This window comes from Periplaneta americana, chromosome 15 (assembly GCF_040183065.1).
Source record: "Periplaneta americana isolate PAMFEO1 chromosome 15, P.americana_PAMFEO1_priV1, whole genome shotgun sequence".
Lineage (NCBI taxonomy): Eukaryota > Metazoa > Arthropoda > Insecta > Blattodea > Blattidae > Periplaneta > Periplaneta americana.
The window spans coordinates 50,788,355-50,811,770 of record NC_091131.1 but is presented as its reverse complement, the minus strand read 5'-3'; the positions used below and the strand labels follow the sequence as shown (position 1 = coordinate 50,811,770).

Sequence of the window (23,416 nt, the reverse complement as noted above, 5' to 3'; positions counted from 1 at the left end):
GTTTTCCGTTTTATTTTCTTTTCACCATGTTGTAAAACTCCTAAAATTGAGAATTTTTTAGAAAAAAAAATTAATGCCATAAATTTGGCACAGAAGCGAATAATTACCTTATTATTATTATTATTATTATTATTATTATTATTATTATCATGATCATCATCATCATCATCATCTAATGGCGTGGTGTTGTGGTCTAAGACTCTAGGACTCTTGTTACGGAATGCACACTGGCTTGAGTTCTCTTGTAGAAAGAAATATTCTCATGAAATTTCGGCAATATATGGGACCAGTGTCCTCCCAGCATTGTGATACACTTGGAAAGCTATGGTAGGTAGCGAAATCTGGTTACTGAAGACAGCTGTAACAGCTGGGGGAGGATCATGTGCTAACCACATGACACCTCCATTCTGATTGGATTATTATGATTATTATTGCTGCTGCTGCTGCCACTGCCACTGCCACGATCTTTAATTGCTTTTGTTTTGTTAATGAACTTAATACAAAGTCATGGTACTTCATGCTTATATCTTGAATCGGGATGAAGAGTAGAAAAAATGTATGGAATGAAATATATTGTCACTTTCAAAAAAACATAACTTCGTGTTACTATGAATTTCTGTCTTGTATAATAATCGTAAAGCATTGGGAATAAATTTGAATAAGGAACAAAAAAAAAGTTTCCTTCCCAGGCAGGATTCGAACCATGAAAGTCTTAGTTATCAGTCTATCGTGCTCCGGAGTGGACAAGGCTCTGAAATCAGCTACAAAGGTCGGTCTGGTTTCTTTTGCCTCTACTGTACTTCTTTTATCAGGCAGCACATCTCACTTGGCGACATATGTCAGAGGGAGAACAATTGTTTGTATCCATTTAAGTTGATTACTCTAATATGTTACTAGTCAGCGATGTTTGCAATGTAAGAGGAAAGAAACTGGCCATCCTACCCCATAATCTCCTAGCTTAGTTGCCTTATGAGTGATGCCTTATTGGTGTCACTTAAGAGGTTTAATCTTGTCTTCAGACAGTTGACTAAACAGCATAGTTGCAGTAAAATATAATTAAATTAATCTCCATCATTGAAAATTTGTGTCCGTGAAAAGTTTTTTGAAAATATATCTGACGAGACTTCTTCTGTGTCTTCTTCATGGGTTGAAAAATTGCGTCCGCGAAGCTTTTCATTCGTTTTGAAGAAAAAAAATCAAATTGGGCCAGAACTGGAGAATAAGGGGAGTACGGAAGTTCTCTGACCTGTTGGTTGGCCTGAAAATCTACAGTTCTAGCCACTGTATGAGCAGGTGCAGCTGCATATGACGTCCTTGACCTCCAGTGCTTTTCTGTCTGTCCTATGAAGACATGTGGAAGACAATGACTTAGCAATCTGCAGTCACAGTTCTTTGTGTGTTCTTTGAACAGATGACTATTCAACTTTTGTTGATAGACTGTCATCACTAAAGCACCATACTGCCAACTGCAGTTAACTACTGTTGATCCAAAATCCTCTGAATCTCAACATACGTGGTGTGAAGATCAACTTTCACACAGATTCAAATATTTCAGGAGTTATTGCTGATGTATGGGGACAACCTGAGTGGGGTTTATTTGTAGGTGATTCCTGACCTCTTTGGAACTCAATAAAACCAGTTTCTGTTGGTCGCTCAAGATTGTGCATTATCATTAAAAACATCCACGAAAGAATCACGACACTGCTTGAAAGTTAACTCCCTTTTATAATTATGTAAAATTATGGCATCCAAATCACGTCATGAGAGCTCCATCTAATCACGTCATGAGAACTCCATCTCAATCCCATGGAATCGGTCCTCCCTCAGTTCTCTGATGGAGAGTTTATAGCTTCAAAATATCCCTCTTTCAAGTGAAAGAGATCGCAATGCTTCAGGTTTAACGTTAAGTTGCTGCTAAAACCTTTCAGAGTGATTTTTATAGATAACTAAAACTATGCATGTTTAATTTCATTATGCGCTCACTACTTTTTAATAATTGTTACAGACTGTGTACCGTCAGTGCATGCAAGAGAACCAACCTGACTTCCCTACAAGTGGTCAGCACGTAAATTCTAGTGTAACATTGGGCCTTGGAAATTCTTCTTTTGGCAATGAAAACACGAGCATTGTTACCCCTATTCACCTGTGCGAGGAGCCGTGGAGCAATGTGCCTAAGAATGTGTTTCCCAACCTTTGGCGAGTTGTCTATTGGACATCGCAGTGTCTCACATGGTACATGGTATTCACTGTGTTGCATTGTTATATCACATATTATATTGCTTTTCATGAAACTTAGAGACTCACTTCCACACATAATATCTGTATGTGACTATAAACATTGCATCTAAAATAACACACAATTGCTATAGCATTTGGTAGTTTGGTTCATTGTTTTGAAGAGTGCTGCGATTGGTACAGCATGATATTTATTATATATGAAAATGTATATTCTTCAATAGATCGACTATTGATCAGATTTTTTGTATTCGACAGATAATGGAGAAAAAATGGGAGTATAAGGGTACAGTACATCAGTTATTCATAGATTTCAAAAAGGCTTATGACTCGGTTAAGAGGGAAGTATTATATGATATTCTTATTGAATTTGGTATTCCCAAGAAACTAGTTCGATTAATTAAAATGTGTCTCAGTGAAACATACAGCAGAGTCCGTATAGGTCAGTTTCTATCTGATGCTTTTCCAATTCACTGCGGGCTAAAGCAGGGAGATGCACTATCACCTTTACTTTTTAACTTCGCTCTAGAATATGCCATTAGGAAAGTTCAGGATAACAGGCAGGGTTTGGAATTGAACGGGTTACATCAGCTTCTTGTCTATGCGGATGATGTGAATATGTTAGGAGAAAATACACAAACGATTAGGGAAAACACGGAAATTTTACTTGAAGCAAGTAGAGCGATCGGTTTGGAAGTAAATCCCGAAAAGACAAAGTATATGATTATGTCTCGTGACCAGAATATTGTACGAAATGGAAATATAAAAATTGGAGATTTATCCTTCGAAGAGGTGGAAAAATTCAAATATCTTGGAGCAACAGTAACAAATATAAATGACACTCGGGAGGAAATTAAACGCAGAATAAATATCGGAAATGCGTGTTATTATTCGGTTGAGAAGCTCTTATCATCCAGTCTGCTGTCCAAAAATCTGAAAGTTAGAATTTATAAAACAGTTATATTACCGGTTCTTCTGTATGGTTGTGAAACTTGGACTCTCACTCTGAGAGAGGAACATAGGTTCAGGGTGTTTGAGAATAAGGTGCTAAGGAAAATATTTGGGGCTAAGCGGGATGAAGTTACAGGAGAATGGAGAAAGTTACACAACACAGAACTGCACGCAATGTATTCTTCACCTGACATAATTAGGAACATAAAATCGAGACGTTTGAGATGGGCAGGGCATGTAGCACGTATGGGCGAATCCAGAAATGCATATAGAGTGTTAGTTGGGAGACCGGAGGGAAAAAGACCTTTAGGGAGGCCGAGACGTAGATGGGAGGATAATATTAAAATGGATTTGAGGGAGGTGGTGTATGATGATAGAGACTGGATTAATCTTGCACAGGATAGGGACCGCTGGCGGGCTTATGTGAGGGCGGCAATGAACCTTCGGGTTCCTTAAAAGCCATTTGTAAGTAAGTAAATATTCTTCAATACTCCAAAATTATGTGCTACTCAAATTATGTTCTAGTTTTTCATTTAATTTTGTACAATCTTAGACACAAAAAATGGCTGGCTGCCATACACTAAGTCCCCTTCGGAAGACTTTGTTTCATTCCGTGAGAACATAGGTTTACACGTGAAGGAATTTATTATGCATGACTCCACTCTGTTTTTGCTTTGTTTTGTTTGTTTCTTTTTCTGTCTGTTTATACATCAAGTGTTATGAATAATCTATAACGAAAATATGTTCAAGGAGTAAATTAGGTGCAAAATAAACATTTTTCACTAATTGTGTGAACCAAGTGCTAGAGTGAACTTAGAAAAAATTCACACTACAGAAGAGTGGTCATTTTTTGTGTCTAAGGCTATACATGATAAATCAATCTTTATTTTCACTGCTAACAGGGCTTGTATTGTTTCCATATTAAACTGATACTTTTTTTCAAACCGTATGTAACTTACGGAAAAAACTCACTTTCAATTAATGTGTTGGTATATATGAATCACTAAATTCGAAAAGGGAATAAGTCACCTTCAGTTAGTTCTGAGAAAAACACAAAAAACTTCTGCACACAACGAAATATAAACAAATTCCATCGAAAATATTTCTATGAACCAATACTGACCACACAAGATATTTATGTAAAAAAATAGTATATTTCTCAATTTAACCTGCCCTATAAAAACAATTTTTGTGTGTGGACTTGTTCCCTTTCATATCTAAAGAAATGTATTGTAAAAAAATATTAAATTATCTCCATTATTCAAATCAAAAGCTTTATTGTATACCAATTTATAAACAACACTAAAGTGTAGCACATAGAAACATTGAAAGCTTTCGGTTATTACATAAACCAAGAAAAAAATTGTGTGGGGACTTGTTCCCCTTTCATCTAACGGAATATATTGTACAAATATTAAACAAAATGTATAGTTATCTCCATTATTCAAATCAAAAGCTTTATTGTATACCAATTTATGAACAATAGTAGAATGTAGCACATAGAAACATTGAAAGCTTTCGATTATTACATAAACCAAAAATTTTTTGTGTGGGGACTTGTTCCCCTTTCATATCTAACGGAATATATTGTACAAATATTAAACAAAATGTATAGTTATCTCCATTATTCAAATCAAAAGCTTTACTGTATACCAATTTATGAACAATAGTAGAATGTAGCACATAGAAACATTGAAAGCTTTCGATTATTACATAAACCAAAATGTAGCACATAGAAACATTGAAAGCTTTCGATTATTACATAAACCAAAAATTTTTTGTGTGGGGACTTGTTCCCCTTTCATATCTAACGAAATATATCGTACAAATATTAAACAAAATGTATCGGACAATGTGTTGCATAGGCCTTTTCTACAGGCGGATTGGGAATAACATTTTTCCTTGACAAGAGCTCAAATGTGTGAGAGATCAAACCATCAATGTTCTCATATACCACAATTTTGCCGGGATATGAGCTCTCATACACACACATGAAATAATGTAAAATATTAAAATGTATCATTTTATGGGTGGGGATGCTTCGTCCAATGGACTCTATTAAAATGTATTCTTCTTAAAGTATCGTGACCACCAAACTTTGTAGTTGGTCGTGAAGTTCGAATCCAAGTAAGTGACTAAAATTTCCCAGAGCAATAGATTCAGCTATGAGCTTGGTGTAATCTATTGGTACTTACACTCTATCTTCCCTTCGCAGCTTGCACTTTATGACACCGAAATCCTATCGCAGGGTAAGAAAGAGTGCCCATGTACTGGATAATACTGAACTATTTTACGGAACCTTCCAGTGGCAGCTAATGTTAGTAAGAAATGAGCTACTGTGTGATTGCTATTTTGTTCTGGAGCACTGTCAGTAAATACATATAGATATTTCACATTAATAGGAATATTGCTTTGAATGTAGTCATTCAAGAGAGTGCAAACCTCATTGGGTCCTTTTCTTCCAAGACCCTCATGATAAGAGTAGAATTGGGATTTTCCTGTTTTAAGATTTTTATACCAACACAAAACACCAGAGTTGTCTAAAGTAAAATATCTCTTGCACCGGAATGTGAGGCAACACCTTTCTTCGTTTTGCAGGACTTGAAGAAGTACTATTTTCATCTTTTGACGCCATTTTACTCATGATACATATTTTTCCTCTAGATGGCAGGAAAAACAAACTTGAATTCCTTATGAGAAGGGAACAAGCCCTGGACTAAGCTCCTTTTCAAAGTAAACATGAAAATTAAAGTGTTGAAATCTAGACTAAGGAGATGCGGGACCTGTTTCCTTTTCATGCAGAATGAAAGAGCATGCCGAAATTAGTATGACTACAGTCTTAACTCATTTTTGCCAAAACTGTGACTTATTCCCTTTTCATATTTAGTGATTCATTCTGAGTGAAAAAGTTCATATGTATATATGGGTCCGTTTTCGAACGATTACGGAGATATGGTTCTTTGATTTCACAAATCAATGAAAGACGAGAATGTCTGCATTCCAATAAAGTGGAAATGCTTATTTTAATGGGAAACTTATCTTGGAGCAATGGTCACATGTTTAAAAAGCATAGTAATGGCTAATGTTGGGACTTTGACAGATTATAATATTGTGTATTATTGGTATATAATTCAGATTCAGTTCGGTACATATGATTAAATTAATAGTTCAATACCACTTTAGGTACTAATTCAAAAATATGTTCAGTTTGTAACCAGTTAACAAAAAAAAAGTTGTACGACTATTGATAGTTTTGATTATAACTATTGATTTTAAGAACTACAGTTGATAGTACAGTCGATACTATTGCAAATAACACTTGCCCATCTCTAATCTGTAAGTGAACTGCGACCATATTATTATACTGTGAACAGCCGCTCTTTTTTTTAGTCAGTTATTTAATGATGCTATATCAGCTGCTAAGTTATTTAGGTCACTTGAGTTGGTGATAGATTGTATTTGGCAAGAAGAGAGCGATGATTTATCATGCGGTTACCTGAGATTCATGTTACAGTTGGTGGGGGGGGGGACTCTGAAAACCCCCATTTAAGTAATCAGCCTAAGAAGGAATCGAACTCATGCCCGAGTGCAGCTCCATTTCAACAGACAAATGTGCTACTATCTGACCTATGCCAGTAGCTTTGCCACTTTGAAATGAAAATTTTGCCTACTATTTGTATTTGCATTTTACACAAAACTAATGTGACACAAACTTGCAAACACAATATCATTAACAAGATAATATGTTTCATGCGAGAGCTGGAAAGAATAGGGAATTGTCATTTGTTAGCTATAATTTAAAATCGATTATAAAGTTGGGGTAGACCCATGTTGCATGATACAAGATCAAGTTAATGTTTTAAAATCCAATGCTCAAATACTATGCCTGTATTTCATATTAATGTGGTACTATAATACTAAAGTCGTGTAATGTTCAAAGGTGGCTTGAGCTTCAATGCATAATGCAAGAATTATTTTGAAGTTAAGTGAGTAAGTACTTGGTTTTACGTTTGACATTTTATGGCAATATAGTTGTGGTTCATTAGTGAACACAGATGGTAGTTCATGTCTGTGGGGGGATACTTGTGCTGCTTACACTTCATAAATGTAATAATATAATGTAAGACAAACTTCACTCTCGTCTTCCCCTTAGGCTCAGATATCTCGAAGTCAAAAGCTCATCATAGACAGTTGGCAGTGCTGCTACCAACCATATCCCTCCTACAGATAGCATAAAGTAAATATCATGCACTAATAGAAAGTAAACAAAAATGGTTCAGTCACTAAAGAAAAGAGAAAGTTTACATTTTCTCGGGATAACGCAAACTATCTACCTCGTAGAGTTGCTTCTGCATGAATGAAATAATTCAAAGAAAGTGATGTAGAATTCGGTACTTCATAGATATAATTTGTATAGTTTGATGTTTTTTTTACAGGCTTGTGTTACCATTGATGCAGTCATATATAAAAGCAGGAGACTTCACAGTGCGTGGAAAGCTGAAGTCTGCACTTATAGACAATGCAATCTACTATGGATCTTACCTGTTCATCTGTGGAGTCCTGCTTATCTACATTGCCTTGAAGCCAGGACTTAACTTAGATGGGTGAGATAAAATTATTTTATAATTTCTCCTGCCTTTATACAATATAATAAAGTAAAAAAAAAAGTGGGCCAATGACATTCTCTAATGAAATTGTAAAGTAACTATGAAAGGAGGGAATATTGTAAAGTTAAAATTGTTATTAAAATGGTGGAATGCTGTAAATATTCATTAGTATTCCAATTAAGCACCATAGAGAGCAGGAATATGAGAACAAACTAAATGACGTAATATTACTATTAAATACGGTGCTGGCCGTACCCTCCTTGTAATGCTTTTTACGGCCTTACTACCTGCACTTGAGACAATACACGTCATATGTGCAGGAGCGCATATTTAAATGACTTTATGGCCATATTCAACATCAGTTCATGACAACTGCTAACAGTTAATACATCAAATATTCATATTTATGAGATCTCACCTACCTCATTGAATATTACACAACTAATATGAATCAGTCAATTTGTAGTATTACTATTAAATACGAGAAAAATTCGTACCGGCACTGGGAATCGAACCCAGGACCGCTCAGCTCTGCGCGCTGAGTGCTCAGTTGATACAGCTCTGCGTGCTGAGCGCTCTTACCAACTGAGCCATGCCGGGACACAATCCACGGTGCTGTAATAGCAAACAGCTTCTCTTTATCACATTCTGTTCTATTTCCTTAATATCTTGGTATCTTTTTCTTTTCAAATCGAATTTGATCTTCAGAAAGAGGAAAGAAGTTGTTGATCTGGCAGGTAGGTCAGCTGGCAGATCTGGGAAATATGCTGCATAGTGTAAAACTGCTGCATAAATTGTGCTACATGACAGGTGCATTGTCATGGTGAAGTGGCTACTTGCCACTTTCATGCAGTACCAGTCTTTAGTGACAAAACTGTGACCCTTAAATGCCTCAAAACATCGTGGTGGTAGTCTTTCGTTGTCTGAACTGGAGGACAATAGTCATGATGCACAATTCCCTTATAATTAAAAAAATGACATTTTCTTGACTTTGCTGCATTTCTGTCTTGCTTTTTACAGTCTGGAAGAGTTGGGAGTTCTTTCACTATGAGGATTGAACCTTCATAAAACCATCATGATAGTTTTTGAGATACATTTCATGTCAAATCATCCATAAGAATCAACTGAATTAGTTACAATAGTTCTGAGATACATCTCATGCCCAAATTGTTTGTAGGAATCGGTAGAACTGAATTGAAACTAACATTTAAGCCTGAGATAACTCACTTTCCCCATACAGATGTGACAACAGCTCCGACATTTCTTTCTTTTTTTGCTGGTTGCAGACCTCCCAGAAAGTTCACTACTCTCAACAGTTTCATGGCTATCGCTAAAACGTTTATACAACTCATAAATTTTTGAAAGACATATACAATTCTCCCCATAAACTTTCTGTAACTTATTATAATGTATATTTGCAAGTTGGTAAAGTTTGTAACAAAGATACAATTTATCCAGTATGACAAATGTTATAAACAGTTTAATATATGTAAGACTGAAACATTACTGTAAAGAAACTTGACAAGAATGGGAAACTTGACTTATGGCACATGCGTAGTAGGTCAACCTGTGGCAAGCTACTTCCCATTGAGCTGCATCATTTATCAGTTATGAAACCAGTCAGGGTACTTTGTGATTATACTTCATATTGTATCTGAATACATAAATTATTTGTTTCACTTTCCTTCTTTCTTTTTAAAGTGGTATTTATTGTTGTGCTATAGACAGAAACTAAAGGCAATTGCTTCATCAGCAAGTAACACGTGGGGCCTATTTCTTCTTGTGCTCCTGTTGGGCTACGCTTTGGTTGAAGTTCCACGCTCCTTATGGAATTCCAGCAAACGTGGCTATGTTCTTAACTACAGTTATTTCAAAGCAGCCAAACTCAGTTCTGAGAAATGCGAAGCAGAGGAAACAGTTGATGACATCCTAGAGGTAACTGTTTTATATTAAATTCTTTAAAATTTAAGTAGATTAAAAAACAAAATTTTGCAGTTACACAATGGGAAAGGAAGTCTTCGAAATATTACAATTGCTGTTAACACTTGACAGAATTCAGAAGAGAGTAATAAATGAACTGCTTATGGAACATATTCTAATGAATAAACGTGTATATGGATTTGAATAACGGAAATCTGTGCTGCAGGTTATGCAGGATACAAATGGAAATACAGGATGATCCTACAAAATGTTAGGGAATTATGCTATGTAAAATTGTTCATCATAGAAACACATTGGGCTGGAGGAAACCATATTGTTCTTCTTTAGATCTCCCAAGAGTAATAGATTTGTAGGTATAGTAATAAACTCCCATTGGGTTGACAGATTGTTAGATAATTTCTGCTTGCCTTGGAACATTTAATTTTTTTCAGTTATATATAAAACTGGTATTGACTGAATTTTGATATCTAATAGCGAGTATTATAACTGTCATGAAGACAAATTATTATCGTGATTATCATTAGATCCAGAGTTAGCAGTTTCAAATCCAGTTGGAAAATAACATTTCATAACATGGGATCCTATAAGAAAGAAATAAATCTGCAATTCTGATGTTACAGATTCATTGAATGTGGAAGAATGTTGTCCTTGACTGAGTGGTAGAAGTACAGTAGAACCTCTATTATCCGTGGTAATGAAGGCGGTGGACTGAACGATTAATCGAAAAAATCGGATAATCCGTACCATAAAATATTTTCGTAAACGAAGTGAATAATAGCCTACTTGAAGTTTCGTAATTTTCTTCATAGACTTGTGTTCACATGCTAGGTAGTGAATCAGAAGTTCACTAATTTAAGTTCGGTTGTCAAGGACGACTTTATAAGGGGCAAGGAAACTCTTTGTAATAGCTATAAGCAGAAAGATAGGAATAGTAGAGTCTCATGTTGTAGATTTACATACTCTATACACTTTATTCTTAATTTTTATTAAATCGCGCACAGTTGTAACATCAGTCTCGTATTCTGATGCGAGATGAGCCACAGTTTCTCTTTCCCAAATCACTCAATTATAATATACATTTTTCGATGCTTATCACAAAAGTTTTCTTTTGACACTCATGGAATACATTTTATATAGAAGTTGTACAGTACGGCAACTCGAACAGTAGATCAAACTGGAAGTGTAAAGGCTTGTAACAACACTCTCTAGAAGAAAAAAACGTAGTGATATAAGGTACAGTAGTACTTCATATGTTTCTGTAGCAAAAAAGAAAGAGTGAACTAAAGACAGTCGGATAATCCGTCAATCGGTTAATAAGGTGTCGGATAATAGAGGTTCTACTGTACGTATATTTACTAGCCATTCCTTATCAGTGTCAAAATTAATCTCTGTTCACCATAATTCTCACTTTCATCGAGATTACAGGTCCCACTGCCACGTAATGATTACTTTACTTTGACACGCTAACACAGACAGTGGTTAATAGAAAAGCTACAATAAGCCGTATATACAATATACGTAGGAGGTTACCTCCTGAGAGAGATCCTTTTTGCATTAGGAAATTACCTGGATTGTCTTGAGGGAGATCCTTCCTCTAAGAATGTGTGACCCACCTGCCCGCCTTAAATACTACAGTTTCTTTTATAAAGAGTTATAAGCAAACTAAAAGTCTTTTGATTGGCTACATGAGGCACATTCTATTATAGTGGTCTCTATCATGTCATAGAAGTAATGTTGCCAGCATTTAAAGAAGCTGTAACGTTGTTGATGGAGGGAAATCTCGCCTCCTCTTATTTAAAGGCCCTGTTAAATTAAAATGAAAGTACTCGTAATAAAGATTTTGTTTAGAAAATTATAACAGTGAAAACCGTATGTTTTAGGGCTCTCTGTTCTCTCCGTATGCAGCAATAACTGCTACACCAGTTAATATTGTGATGTTAACCCTCCCAAGGTTTCCTGAGATTCACCTTAAACTTAATTTTTTTCATTTCTTAATTTATATTTGCATTAATAGAAATACGTATTACACAGAAAATGTTTTTACGTTATTGTATCTATGTTTTTAATTGTATACATGCAATAAATACAACATTTTAATCATTTTATCACCAATAAAACTGTTTTATAACCAAAATGTAGAAAATTGAAATTTCATTCATAGTTTTCTGCCCAAGGGCAGGTCTTTCACTCCAAACCCAACATTCTCCAATCTTTCCTACTATTTGAATCTGTGTTTGAAAAATTCTTGTAAGAACACTTTCTTGAAACAAATAATTTCAAAATTAAATGTATTTTTTTCATGACTTATTTTACCGTTCTGAGTAGGCCTATATACTGTAAATAAAACTTTATTTTTTATTTTATAATAAAAAGAACTCCCCTGGTCTCAAATCAATAGTCCATGACCTAATTCCGACCATAACTTGTGGAAAATAACTATAAGATAATTTGCAACACTAAGTATTTGAACTAGAAAAACCATACTAACCACTGACACAGCAAATAAAAGCGCGACTGGGACATATGACATCACTACTCTAACCTCAGCAAGTTTCAAATGTGGATTGCGAGTGTTCTACTAATTATACGATGCTCGGATTTTGACAGAAACCGGTCTCTACACCAGGTTTATTATAATCATTTTCTACTTGAAAATGCATTTTATAAGTTAACAGGGCTTTTAACTATCCTCTCATTTAACCGACTCTAACCTTGTCACAGTCCTTGCTTCCAGGGCTTTGGTCCAGGGAATATAACACTAGAGAACACTATTTTTACCTCCATGAAACTAATAGCCGTTTTTTGTCAATTTTTTTAATGGAGAAACCGAATATGTTGATTAAATTAGCCTATTGGGTCTCGGTTTTCATTTATGTTCGATTCCCGACATGAAAGATTGGAGAATGCTGGGTCTGCCTTGGGCGGAAAACTATGAATGAGATTTCATGTGCATGTAAAATTAATATCATATACAGTAAATACTAAGGTTTTGTTACTTATGTTATGTAGAATGAATACTAAAAAATCAGTTTAAAACATAATAAAATTCTCACACTTCACAATGTTTGTATTTGATAGGTTCCCTAATCCCTAAACTTGTGTGTGTCATGTATGAGGCAGGTAGAACTTTATTACCGAATGTCCCTTGCCTGGGATGGGAATGTCAGCATGTAAGAACTAAATTGTTTTGTATTGAAAATAAGTGTTTTCTTAAAATATAAATGTGTTAATAAATATGTTATTGTTTCTTTTAAAATTGTCTGAGTGAAACTTTCGTTTAGAAATTTGGTTTGATGAATTAGTTTAGTGCTGTTGTTCTTGGAGACTAGATAGTAGTATTTTATTGTTAGTCGGTGCAATACTTTTATTTCTGTGCTCTTATTTTCTCTACTTCGGTTGTAAAATTAGTGCTCAAGACAAAAAGTAAGCTGCAACACATTATAGCATTAAACATTGGGAAACTCTGCTATTTGTATTATTAATATTGCAATGTGTTCTTATTTCCACTATTAAGTTCATGTTAATTCTTTGCTATGTTCATATTCTCAGTCTCTTCAGGCCGTGTCCATGGCTATAGGACCTGGACATCCTCTACATCGAAATTTGGAGACAATTTTCCAAAAAGTTCCCCCTGAATTGCGAGAAAGAATGAATCGTCGCCAGCTGCCTGATGATACACCAACTGATGCACCATCAGATAAAGCACTTGTACGTCTTCACAAGCAGGTAAAAGTTTATTTTTGTTCTTAAATGGAATTAACTGCTTTTTGTTCTCTCCAGTAGGTCAAATTCTAATATATTCAGCTACAAATACAGCAGACCCAGGTTCAATTCCCAGCAGGAAAGTGGAGATTTATGTTCCCCAGGTAAAAGTTCTTTTTGTTCTTAAATAGAATTAACTCTTTTTTGTTCTTTCCAGTGAAATTCTAATATATCCAGCTATAAATACAGCAGACCCAGGTTCAATTCTCAGCAGGAAAGTGGAGATTTATGTTCCCCCCCCCCCTCTCATAGGGTATGTGTGTTGTATCTGGTCTTGTGTGTGTTCCCTGTTGACTCAGGTTGACTGACCACATTGACCAGAGTATACACTGTTCTACTTAGAATTGTGTAGTGTTGGTTCAGACTACTGAAAAGGGAAAGCAGAACAGATTAGAAATAACACTGGGCAACAAAAATAATGTTTTTGAATGTTTCCTGCACTTCATGAGTCAATTCTTACTAATTTTGGGTTGAGAAAAACGAATATGACAATGAAAAATTTTTCTTAGCTCTAGTTTCTGTGATACGCAATAGGTGGAAGTATTTCAGTTTAACGGATTAAGAGAAAAGATACATTTTAATTACATTATGCCAACAACATTGAAAATGCATTTGAATTTTTTAAAATGGCAGTTACATTCTATGAGTTCTAAATTGATGTAAGAATACCTGGCAGATGGTTGGGTCTGAAGAGAATCATGTGTGGCTTCATGAGATCGTCATCTTTTAGCTTGCCTCTTGTAAGTGAGTTCCGGAGCATCCCTACGCAAAGAAAAGCAGTAATCCGCAAGCATTGTTTCATTCCAACTGCCTTGATATCTTTGTTCCATAACAGAAATAATGTGATGGAACCTTCCTCCGTGTTCATCACTGAAAGCTCCACAACTAGGAGGGAAAAAGTCTAGGTGGGAGTGGAGAAAATGGAATTTAAGGAACATATTGCATCCGAGTTGATGGTATTTTTGCAGGAGCACTGTCACCAACTGAATGTAGTTATCATCTTTTTTGTTGCCTAAAAATCCATGAATAACTCCCTTGAAGGCTTCCCAAACTTCCTTTCCTTTTCCCTCCAAAACTTGGTTAAATGCAGGATCCTTTACAAGTTTTCGAATTTGTGGCCCGACAAAAATACCTTCCTTAATTTTGGCATCACTTAATTTCCGAAATTTCTCTCTTACATACTTAAAGGCCTGTCCTTCTTGGTTCATACCTGTGACAAAATTTTTTACCAAACCCAGCTTAATATGCAGGGGTGGAAGAAGAACATCTTTTGGGTCCACGAGAGGCTCGGCAACAACATTTTTCTCGCTAGGGTTATGATTTCTTGCAAGCCAGTCTGCTTGAATATAATGTGATTTCCTATCCCTGCTGTTCCACATACATAAAAAGCAGCAATATTTTGTGTACCCCAGTTGCATTCCTAAGAGTACAGCAATGACTTTTAGATCACCACAGATTTTCCACTTGTGTTCATGACATTTGATTGAGTCGAAGAGGGCTGTCATATTTGTGAACTCCATGACCAACAGGAATAGAAGGAAGACGGTTGCCATTGTGAAGTAATACAGCTTTCAAACGAAGCTTGGAGGAGTCTATGAATAGCCCCCATTCAGTTGGATCACGGTTCAAATTCAAACATTTCATCAAGCCATTAATGTCGCAGCAAACAAGATTGTTTTTCTTCTAAAAAAGGGAAGCAGATTACTGTGACGTTGTCTGTACTGTGAGACCCTGACATCACGTTCGAGAAGATTCCATTGCTGTAGTCTAGACCCTAGAATTTCTGCCTTCTCCTTTGACAGGTCAAGGTCTCTAATGAGGTCACTCAATTCCGCTTGACTCAGTCTGTGCAGTTTATCATCTTTTTTCCTCAAAATCAGGGTCATGGGATGTGGAAGGCTTGTTGGGTTCTTCTTCTTGTTCCACACTGTCTTCATTTTCTACTTCAAACGCACAATTTTCGTGGCATTTTTACAAATTTTACACTTTAAAAACACTTCCAAACTAGAAATTATGCATTAATTACAGCAGAAACAATATGACATTCACAATCACAGCAACAATATCTATGTTTGTAACTTACAAACAGCTGAAGAACATTAGTGTTTTATTTGACAGGTGTGCCAATTCCCAAAACAAAATTTCCCCCAAACTGAAAATGTTGACTCTAAAAACTGAAATGTCACTTTATCTCCAAAGCAAGAGCTAATCTGTCATTTTTATGGTGATTTTTTAATTCAGCAGGTGGAAATACATAAGTATTAGCTATTTTTGAGCCCGAAACATTTTCATTGTTGACCAGTGTAATTGATGCGAGACTATTTTCTTTTAATTACCTTTAATTGTCTAATATGAAGCAGCAGCAGTAGCAATAGCAGTATAGATGTAGCCATGCAGGAAGACATCTTGCTGCAGATGCATATTTTCATCCAACTCCCACTCTTGTTGCAACCCTAACCAAAAGTACACACCAGTGAAAATGTTCTCAGTTATCTATTACTGATATACATGGGTCTCAGTTCTACATGCATGCTCTTTGTCTTTTATCTTTCCTCAAAGTACTGTGTGACACAAAAAGTCACTTGCCAATTGGGAAAAGCAATATTATTTTGAAATGACAAATGTAGGATCATGTCAGAGACAATAAGGACAAAGGCAAGGACAATGACATAAACCACAACAAAGATCATGGTATCATGACATGGACTATGATAAGGATGACGGCAAGGGTCAGTAGAAGGTTCAAGATAAGGACCACGACATAAACATTAACATAAATGCAGCCAATCTGCAGTCCATTTTCATCTTCATAGCATTTTTTATTGTTGGAATATGCAGTGCAGAGGAGGCTGGCTTTATTCCATTTGTTCTTGACTTTAGGTGTTATTCTATTCATTTTGCATTTCAGTAGAATCTTGGAAGGTTGGTCAATGTTCTTTTTTTTTTTTTGTGTGTTTGATGACTGAACAGTGGAGGTGATCTTTTACTTCTGATGCAAGTGTTATTGCAGATGATGCAGTGTGATGTTGATTTAAGCAGATATGTTGTGTGTTGTGTCTTACGTATTTTTTATGCATGTGAAATGTGTTACTATCCAGTACATTTCTACTGATATATAGTTTACAAATATAGCTCTCTATATTTATTATTTTTTTTTATACTAAAGGTAATCAAAGCCCTGCAGACGCAACACCGAACAGAAACACAATGGGGTCTTCTAGTAGACCGTATTGTAATGCTCGAGGATGTAGCCCGCAATCAAGTGAGCCATGATCATCGATACAAACCAACATTTCAACCACCGAGGTCATTTTGGCTTCGTGTTATTTATAGCCCAACTATAGGTAACATCATATTTTGAAACTTAATTCTAGAGCATTAATAGACTCGTATAATGTGCCTGGTTCTTTGTACTAGATGGGTTTTTATTTCATTATCTTTATTATATGTAAATGTATGTGAAAAGTGCAATTAAAATAGTCCAAAGTCCAATTCAAGTAGTGACACATTATTTCTTCCTCATTTTAAAATATTGGGTATATTATATATTTGAATAAGGAGTAACTTACACTGGAGAGATGACTGGTAACGTAAAAGTTCTTGAATAAGGAAAGTCTGAGTTACAATTATTGAAACAAAACCTTTATAACTTGAAACATTCTAGAAATGTATGTCAAATTGCTTGTTATAATTCCCTATAGTGGCCTAAAATTTTGCAACGTGATTACTACAGCACTCTATAATGTTTAAAATGTTGCATGATACCTGATCAATACTGAAAATGTCTAGATCACTGTGATAATGTCACTACGCATTACATTATTTATATTGTCAGCAATTTTATAGTGAATATTTTCGTGGTATAATGTTGCAGAGTGGTATTGGAAGTGCGTGCTGCATGGCTATGTACTCAAGTTGGCTGCTATTATGGCTGGGTTGCTGTCTGCTGCAGTGGTCTGGTCGGAAGTGACCTTCTTCAACAAAGAGCCTGTACTGTCGCTCTTTGCACAGTTCCTCAACCTTGCCAGAGTCAACTATGATTACTTCACCATAGAAGTATGTCAACAGCTCAGCAAGTCTGTTGCATTTTACATTTTATTTCTTCTGTGAATGTTTCTTTAAGCAGTTGCTTTAAGTAATAAAAAACCTATGCACTGGTGATATACAAGTTAGCTTGGTTATCACTCTATCATTAAGAACAATTATAACATTCAACCAAATATGTGTGTGTATCCAATGCCTACCCACTTCACTTGCGTGATTCGGGTTCCGCATATTGCGGATAGATGGCAGAACTGTGACCCATTTTCTAGTTGTACACCACTTCGGCAGATCTCACTGTACATGATGTGTATCTGTGGAGAGTGTATGTGTAAGTGTTCGTGTAAGTGTAGTGTCTGGAATGAGTGATGATGGTGAAGATGAGGAAGAGAGAAGGGGAAACCCGGTGCCGGCACGTAGCCTACTCCTGTCGAATAGCACCAAGGGGGCCGCCAGGCTTAATGTCCCCATCTGATGGATGAATCACTATCAACAGTGATATATGCCTTCTCTTCATATGCACTGCAGAGAGATTTGGGATTTAACGCAGGCATATCGGTGCACAATCTAGTGATTATAAGTTGTGCACCACCATCTCTCCTAGTCCCGAAGTAGAAATTTTTACATGAAAATTTCTGACCCCGCCGGGAATCGAACCCGGACCGGCTACCACAGAGCTAACTCGGCAGACATATTCAACTAAAAATCAAATTACGGAAATTTTAAACATTTGCAATGCAGTAAATAATACTCATACTAAATTTTGCGTTGTTCACAATATAATTCTCGATTTAAATACAGTTTATTTATATTTTATTGCATTGCACAGGTTCTGTCGACATTGATCATCGCATACATGTGCTACTGTGCATATTCAACAGTGCTGAAGATCCGCCTGCTGAATCTGTACTACCTGGCACCCCACCACCAGACAGATGAGTACTCCCTGATTTTCTCGGGCATGATGCTGTGCCGCCTCACACCACCAATGTGCCTCAATTTCCTGGGCCTCATCCACATGGACAGTCACATCATCAAGCACCACATCTGGGAGACACACTATACGCAGGTCTGTCATATTGGTTCACCTAAACATGAACTATTTAAAAGATTGTCCTTTGTGGTTGAGTGGGGTGAGTTTGAAAGATGATACAAGACTTCATCATGGCGTCCTTCTGAATGGAAATAAGCAGCGGCTTCAATGTAGAAGATTTATGAGGGATAAGATTCCAGAATATTTGACATTAATGTCGAAAGTCTTCCATGCTAAATATCATCTTCACCTATCATTCTATTATTGTGGGTAATGAATTCTTCCTTTCGCTTGTTCATATCTCAGGAATTCAGTACTATCAGACAAGGAGAGGTGAAGTGGATTCCATATATATGGACTGTTTCTGAAAATGTAGAAAAGCAGTTTCAACTACTCAATCAGTCAATAAATCAGTCAACTAACCAACCAACTAACTTTTTCGATACTCCATATTTTTCCTTAAAAACTATTGTCTTTACTCTCTTTGTTTACACCTTAAGCCCTGTGAATAAATCACAGTGCCATATGCCTTCAAAATTTAACTTAATTCCAGGTAGGAATTTAGATATTAATTTGAATTTGTTTGCATTTTTTAAAGGTTATGGGACACATGGATGTGATCTCAATTGTGTCTGATGGCTTCAATGTTTACTTTCCCATGGCCATGCTGGCCTTCTGTTTGGCAACTTACTTCAGTGTGGGATCACGACTGCTGTCCATGCTTGGATTCCAGCAATTTGTTGGGGATGATGAAGTCACAGCAGATCTTGTTGAAGAAGGCCGAGAACTTATTAAAAGAGGTGAGATATTGTGAAAGCTCAGTTGCATTATGTAAAGGAAGAAGTTTGTGTGAACATGTTTATAAATTGTACATATACAACAGTATACCTATACTGTAAGGCAGAATAGATTCATTTGTATAACTCAAGAATTTTATTACACTAATCAACAAATTTTAACTCATTTACTGTCTCAAACATGAAAAGATGTGATCAAGGATAATCTGATCTCCTGAATTCGAAAAATGCATCAGTTTTACTAGTCACGTCTCAGATATCTGTAGTATTGTACAGTTGAGTCCCGATTATCCAGACTTCAATTACATACAATGAAATAACTGGTTGACACTGTGACAGACCACAAGACCTAAAACCTGAACAAATGTTGATGATAAAAAGGAATATACTGCCCATAGAAAAATTGCCTGAAGGACTGTTTGTCCATGCTCATAAAAAAAGGCTGGATGAATCAAGAAGGGATAAATTATGGATAGGTAATGTGTGGTCTAGGCACTCTGTTGGACTGTTAAAGAAACCTCCCTCACTAGTATGGGATCAGTTTCGATGTTACAGAAAAGGAGCTGTTAAAAATAAACTCAATCAGTTAGCTATAATTCCAGGAGGCATAATGATTCACCTTCAACCTCTAGATGCCTGCATTAATAAACCATTTAATGGATTTATGAAGGAAAAGTGAAACAGCTGAATGCAGTCTTCAGCTTTTTAAGTGATGCCAACAGGAAGGAGGATAAGGCCTAGCTTTTCTCAGGTTTGTGAATAGGTCAGAGGTTCATGAGATGTTATGCAAGCTCAGTTATTAAATCATTAAGGTGTAGTATTAATAATGCCCTTGATGACACTGATGATGATTTATTGTATGACTGGAAGTAGAAGCGATTTCAAGTGATTCTTCATTTAGCTCTGAAGATGAATTTCTGAATTTTGGCACAGATTAAAAGGTATCGAACTACAATGCTTTCTGGTTTGATATAGATACAAATACCTAAAAATTATTTATAATATGTAGTGAATAATTTTTTTTTGTAAGTGTCTTATGGGAAGAGGGGTGCATCCTATATGCCAGAAAGTATGTATGGTACTTGTTCAGAACAGAGCTCTTCATCTGTATTTAGAAGCTTTCTGTCTTTGATGGTTTAAAAGGACTCAAACTAGCACAACTTTATTATATTCTCTATGAACAAAATTCCTCCCAGAAATCCAATTGTAAAACAAATCTTTTTTATGGGAGTGAATTAATTGAATGTTGCTGTTTTATCCAATGTTCAGCTATTTTAGCAATGAAGCTATCAGCCGTCTTGCAGTCTAATATTTTTTTGTGGATATTAGGAGTGTTTTGCAGTTAACTTGGATGATTTCTGTCCATGGCTTCCACAAAGAACACAATTTGGTGGTGAAATAATGCCAGTTCTGTGCAGATGTTTTGTTGGGCACTCATGACCAGTCTAGAGATGAAAGGCTGCTACAGCAGAATTCTGGTATGAGATTGGAGTTGAGTAGAAGTTGTTCCCACACACGATCTTTAGATGATTCTTTCATTGTATACATAAACCTTGTACATATACATAAAACATTGTATACATACATAGACGAGTCTGGAGACAAAAGGCTGCTACAACAGAATTCCTTGAATTATCTGATATGAGATTGGAGTTGAGTAGAATTTGTTTCCATGCACGATCTTTAGATGATTCCTTCATTGTATACATAAACCTTTGTCTATACAGTGAATGTGTATTTTATTTTACAGAAATGAAAGGTTGGTTTGTAATATGGTGTTGTAGTTGGGAACAGCTTTTCTTAGTAAGTTGGTCTGCTGATTCCTTGGCTTCAATTCCACAGTGAGCTGGAATCCATCGTAAAACTATTTTGTTATTAAGATTAATATGCTTTCGATGTTTGAGGTAAATCATTATTGACTATTGCCTGGATAGCTGCTTTGAAATCAGTAAAAATAACAGCTCTAGCGAATGTTTTGATTTTTTAACTAAGTTGTTAAGAACGGTGTAAATGCCTTCCATCTTCCCATTAAATAAATAAACATAGACAAAGCAAGTAATGAGATAAGTTTGGATGTAAATGCCGAAAAGACAAAGTATATGATTATGTCTCGTGACCAGAGCACGAAATGGAAATATAAAAATTGGAAATTTATCCTTTGAAGAGGTGGAAAAATTGAAATATCTTGGAGCAACGTTAACAAATATAAATGACACTCGAGAGAATAAATATGGGATATACTTGCTATTATTTGGTTGAGAAGCTTTTGTCATCCAGTTTATTCTCAAAAAAGCTGAAAGTTAGAATTTATAAAACAGTTATATTACCAATTGTTCTGTATGGTTCTGAAACTTTGACTCTCACTTTGAGAAGGAACAGAGGTTAAGGATGTTTGAGAATAAGGTTCTTAGGAAAATATTTGGGGCTAAGAGGGATGAAGTTACAGGAGAATGGAGAAAGTTATACAGCGCAGAACTTCACACATTGTATTCCTCGCCTAACATAATTAGGAACATTAAGTCCAGACGTTTGAGATGGATAGGGCATGTGGCACACATAGGTGAATCCAGAAATGCATATAGAGTGTTAGTTAGGAGACCTGGGGAGAAAAAGACCTTTGGGGAGGCCAAGTCGTAGATGGGAGAATAATATTAAAATGGATTTGAGGGAGTTGGGATATGATGTGAGGGACTGGATTAATCTTGCTCAAGATAGGGACCAATGGCGGGCTTATGTGAAGGCAGCAATGAACGTCTGGGGTCTCTGAAAGCCATTTTGGGAAATTTAACCCCTCAATCCGGTATTTAAAAGTTCTGGCACTAAGAGCTGAAGCGGTATTTAATTGCCATAGTTAAATGAAATTTACATGATGTCACTCTTTTATTTCTTTTTTCGAAATAATTAAACATACTACAACCATATACTCACTTACAAATGACTTTTAAGGAACCTGCAGGTTCATTGCCACCCTCACATAAGCCCGCCTTCAGTCCCTATCCTGTGCAAAATTAATCCAGTCTCTATCATCATATCTCATCTGTATTCTGTCTGTCCTGGCTACGGAAGTTTTCCTCAAGTTTGTCTGAAATGCTTAATACCAAAAATGTATGCTAATACCCAATTATCACAATCTAAAATCTCCAAAGATTGTGTTTGTTCATCAGAAAAACGGAGGCGACAACGAGCAGAGGATTCTGTAAACAGACGTCGAGAGTTTCAAGAAAGATTTGGAAGTGCACCATCACGGTACCGAGCTGCAAGGCAGAAGCCAGAAGATAGAGGTAAGTGGTAAATTAATTCTCTGTAAACATCATTGTTCTATGTATTTTTCTATTTTTGTAAGACAGTGACTCCAGTTTGTAGCTCTTCATTTCTTCAGTGAATCTCACAAGAAAATGAGTTTTGAATAACATATTGAAATAAGACAGTATGGGCATATTTTGAGGCAGTTGAATCTGTCTTCCTATGGATCAGAAGGAATTTTATGTACCATTTTGGACTCGCAACGGAACCTTCCAGAAAGTCATGTCAATATCCTCTTGAATATATAGTTACTGCAGTCCCTCTGCTGTTTTCACTCTCCTTGCGCACTTCACATGACAGCATAGTTCAAATTTTTCGCCTGAAATACATTGTTCGTTTGATGCACTTTGGTTAAAAGCCTTGCATTGCTGGTCTTTTTTTTGCAGTTTGTCCATTATCTGTTGATCCTAAATACCATCACAGACGTCATCCCAGAATTCATCTTGCTTTTTCCTATTTCTTTTCTGTTGCTTTCAGGGTGTGATGCTTGGCAGGAATAGCTTGAGTTGTATATGTTCTATTTGGAAACCTTTTATCATATTTTATGTTAGAGTATATTTTGATATATTATGTTTCCTATTGTCAGGCAATTTTTCTGTCTTGCCAGATCAGTTCACTTGTTTATATTATGACAATGTGTTCAGGTGGAACAGTTTCATTGTCGTTTCTAATGATAGGTCAGTGATGTAATGCATAGTTTCAATCACTGGTAATTTATTTTCTTTCATATGCTGGGTTGAAACTTT

General features: G+C 35.9%; 1 protein-coding gene across 1 annotated transcript in view; it reads left to right on the top strand.

Moving 5' to 3' along the window:
- Positions 1-23,416, top strand: part of LOC138714909 (LMBR1 domain-containing protein 2 homolog) — a 37,648-nt gene that overhangs the window by 2,175 nt on the left and 12,057 nt on the right. The window contains exons 2-10 of the mRNA XM_069847184.1: positions 2,006-2,232; positions 7,623-7,790; positions 9,518-9,728; positions 13,284-13,460; positions 16,663-16,840; positions 17,371-17,552; positions 18,367-18,606; positions 19,169-19,370; positions 22,532-22,648. Coding sequence (XP_069703285.1) covers positions 2,006-2,232; positions 7,623-7,790; positions 9,518-9,728; positions 13,284-13,460; positions 16,663-16,840; positions 17,371-17,552; positions 18,367-18,606; positions 19,169-19,370; positions 22,532-22,648 — 1,702 coding nt within the window. The remainder of the gene's footprint in view (positions 1-2,005; positions 2,233-7,622; positions 7,791-9,517; positions 9,729-13,283; positions 13,461-16,662; positions 16,841-17,370; positions 17,553-18,366; positions 18,607-19,168; positions 19,371-22,531; positions 22,649-23,416) is intronic.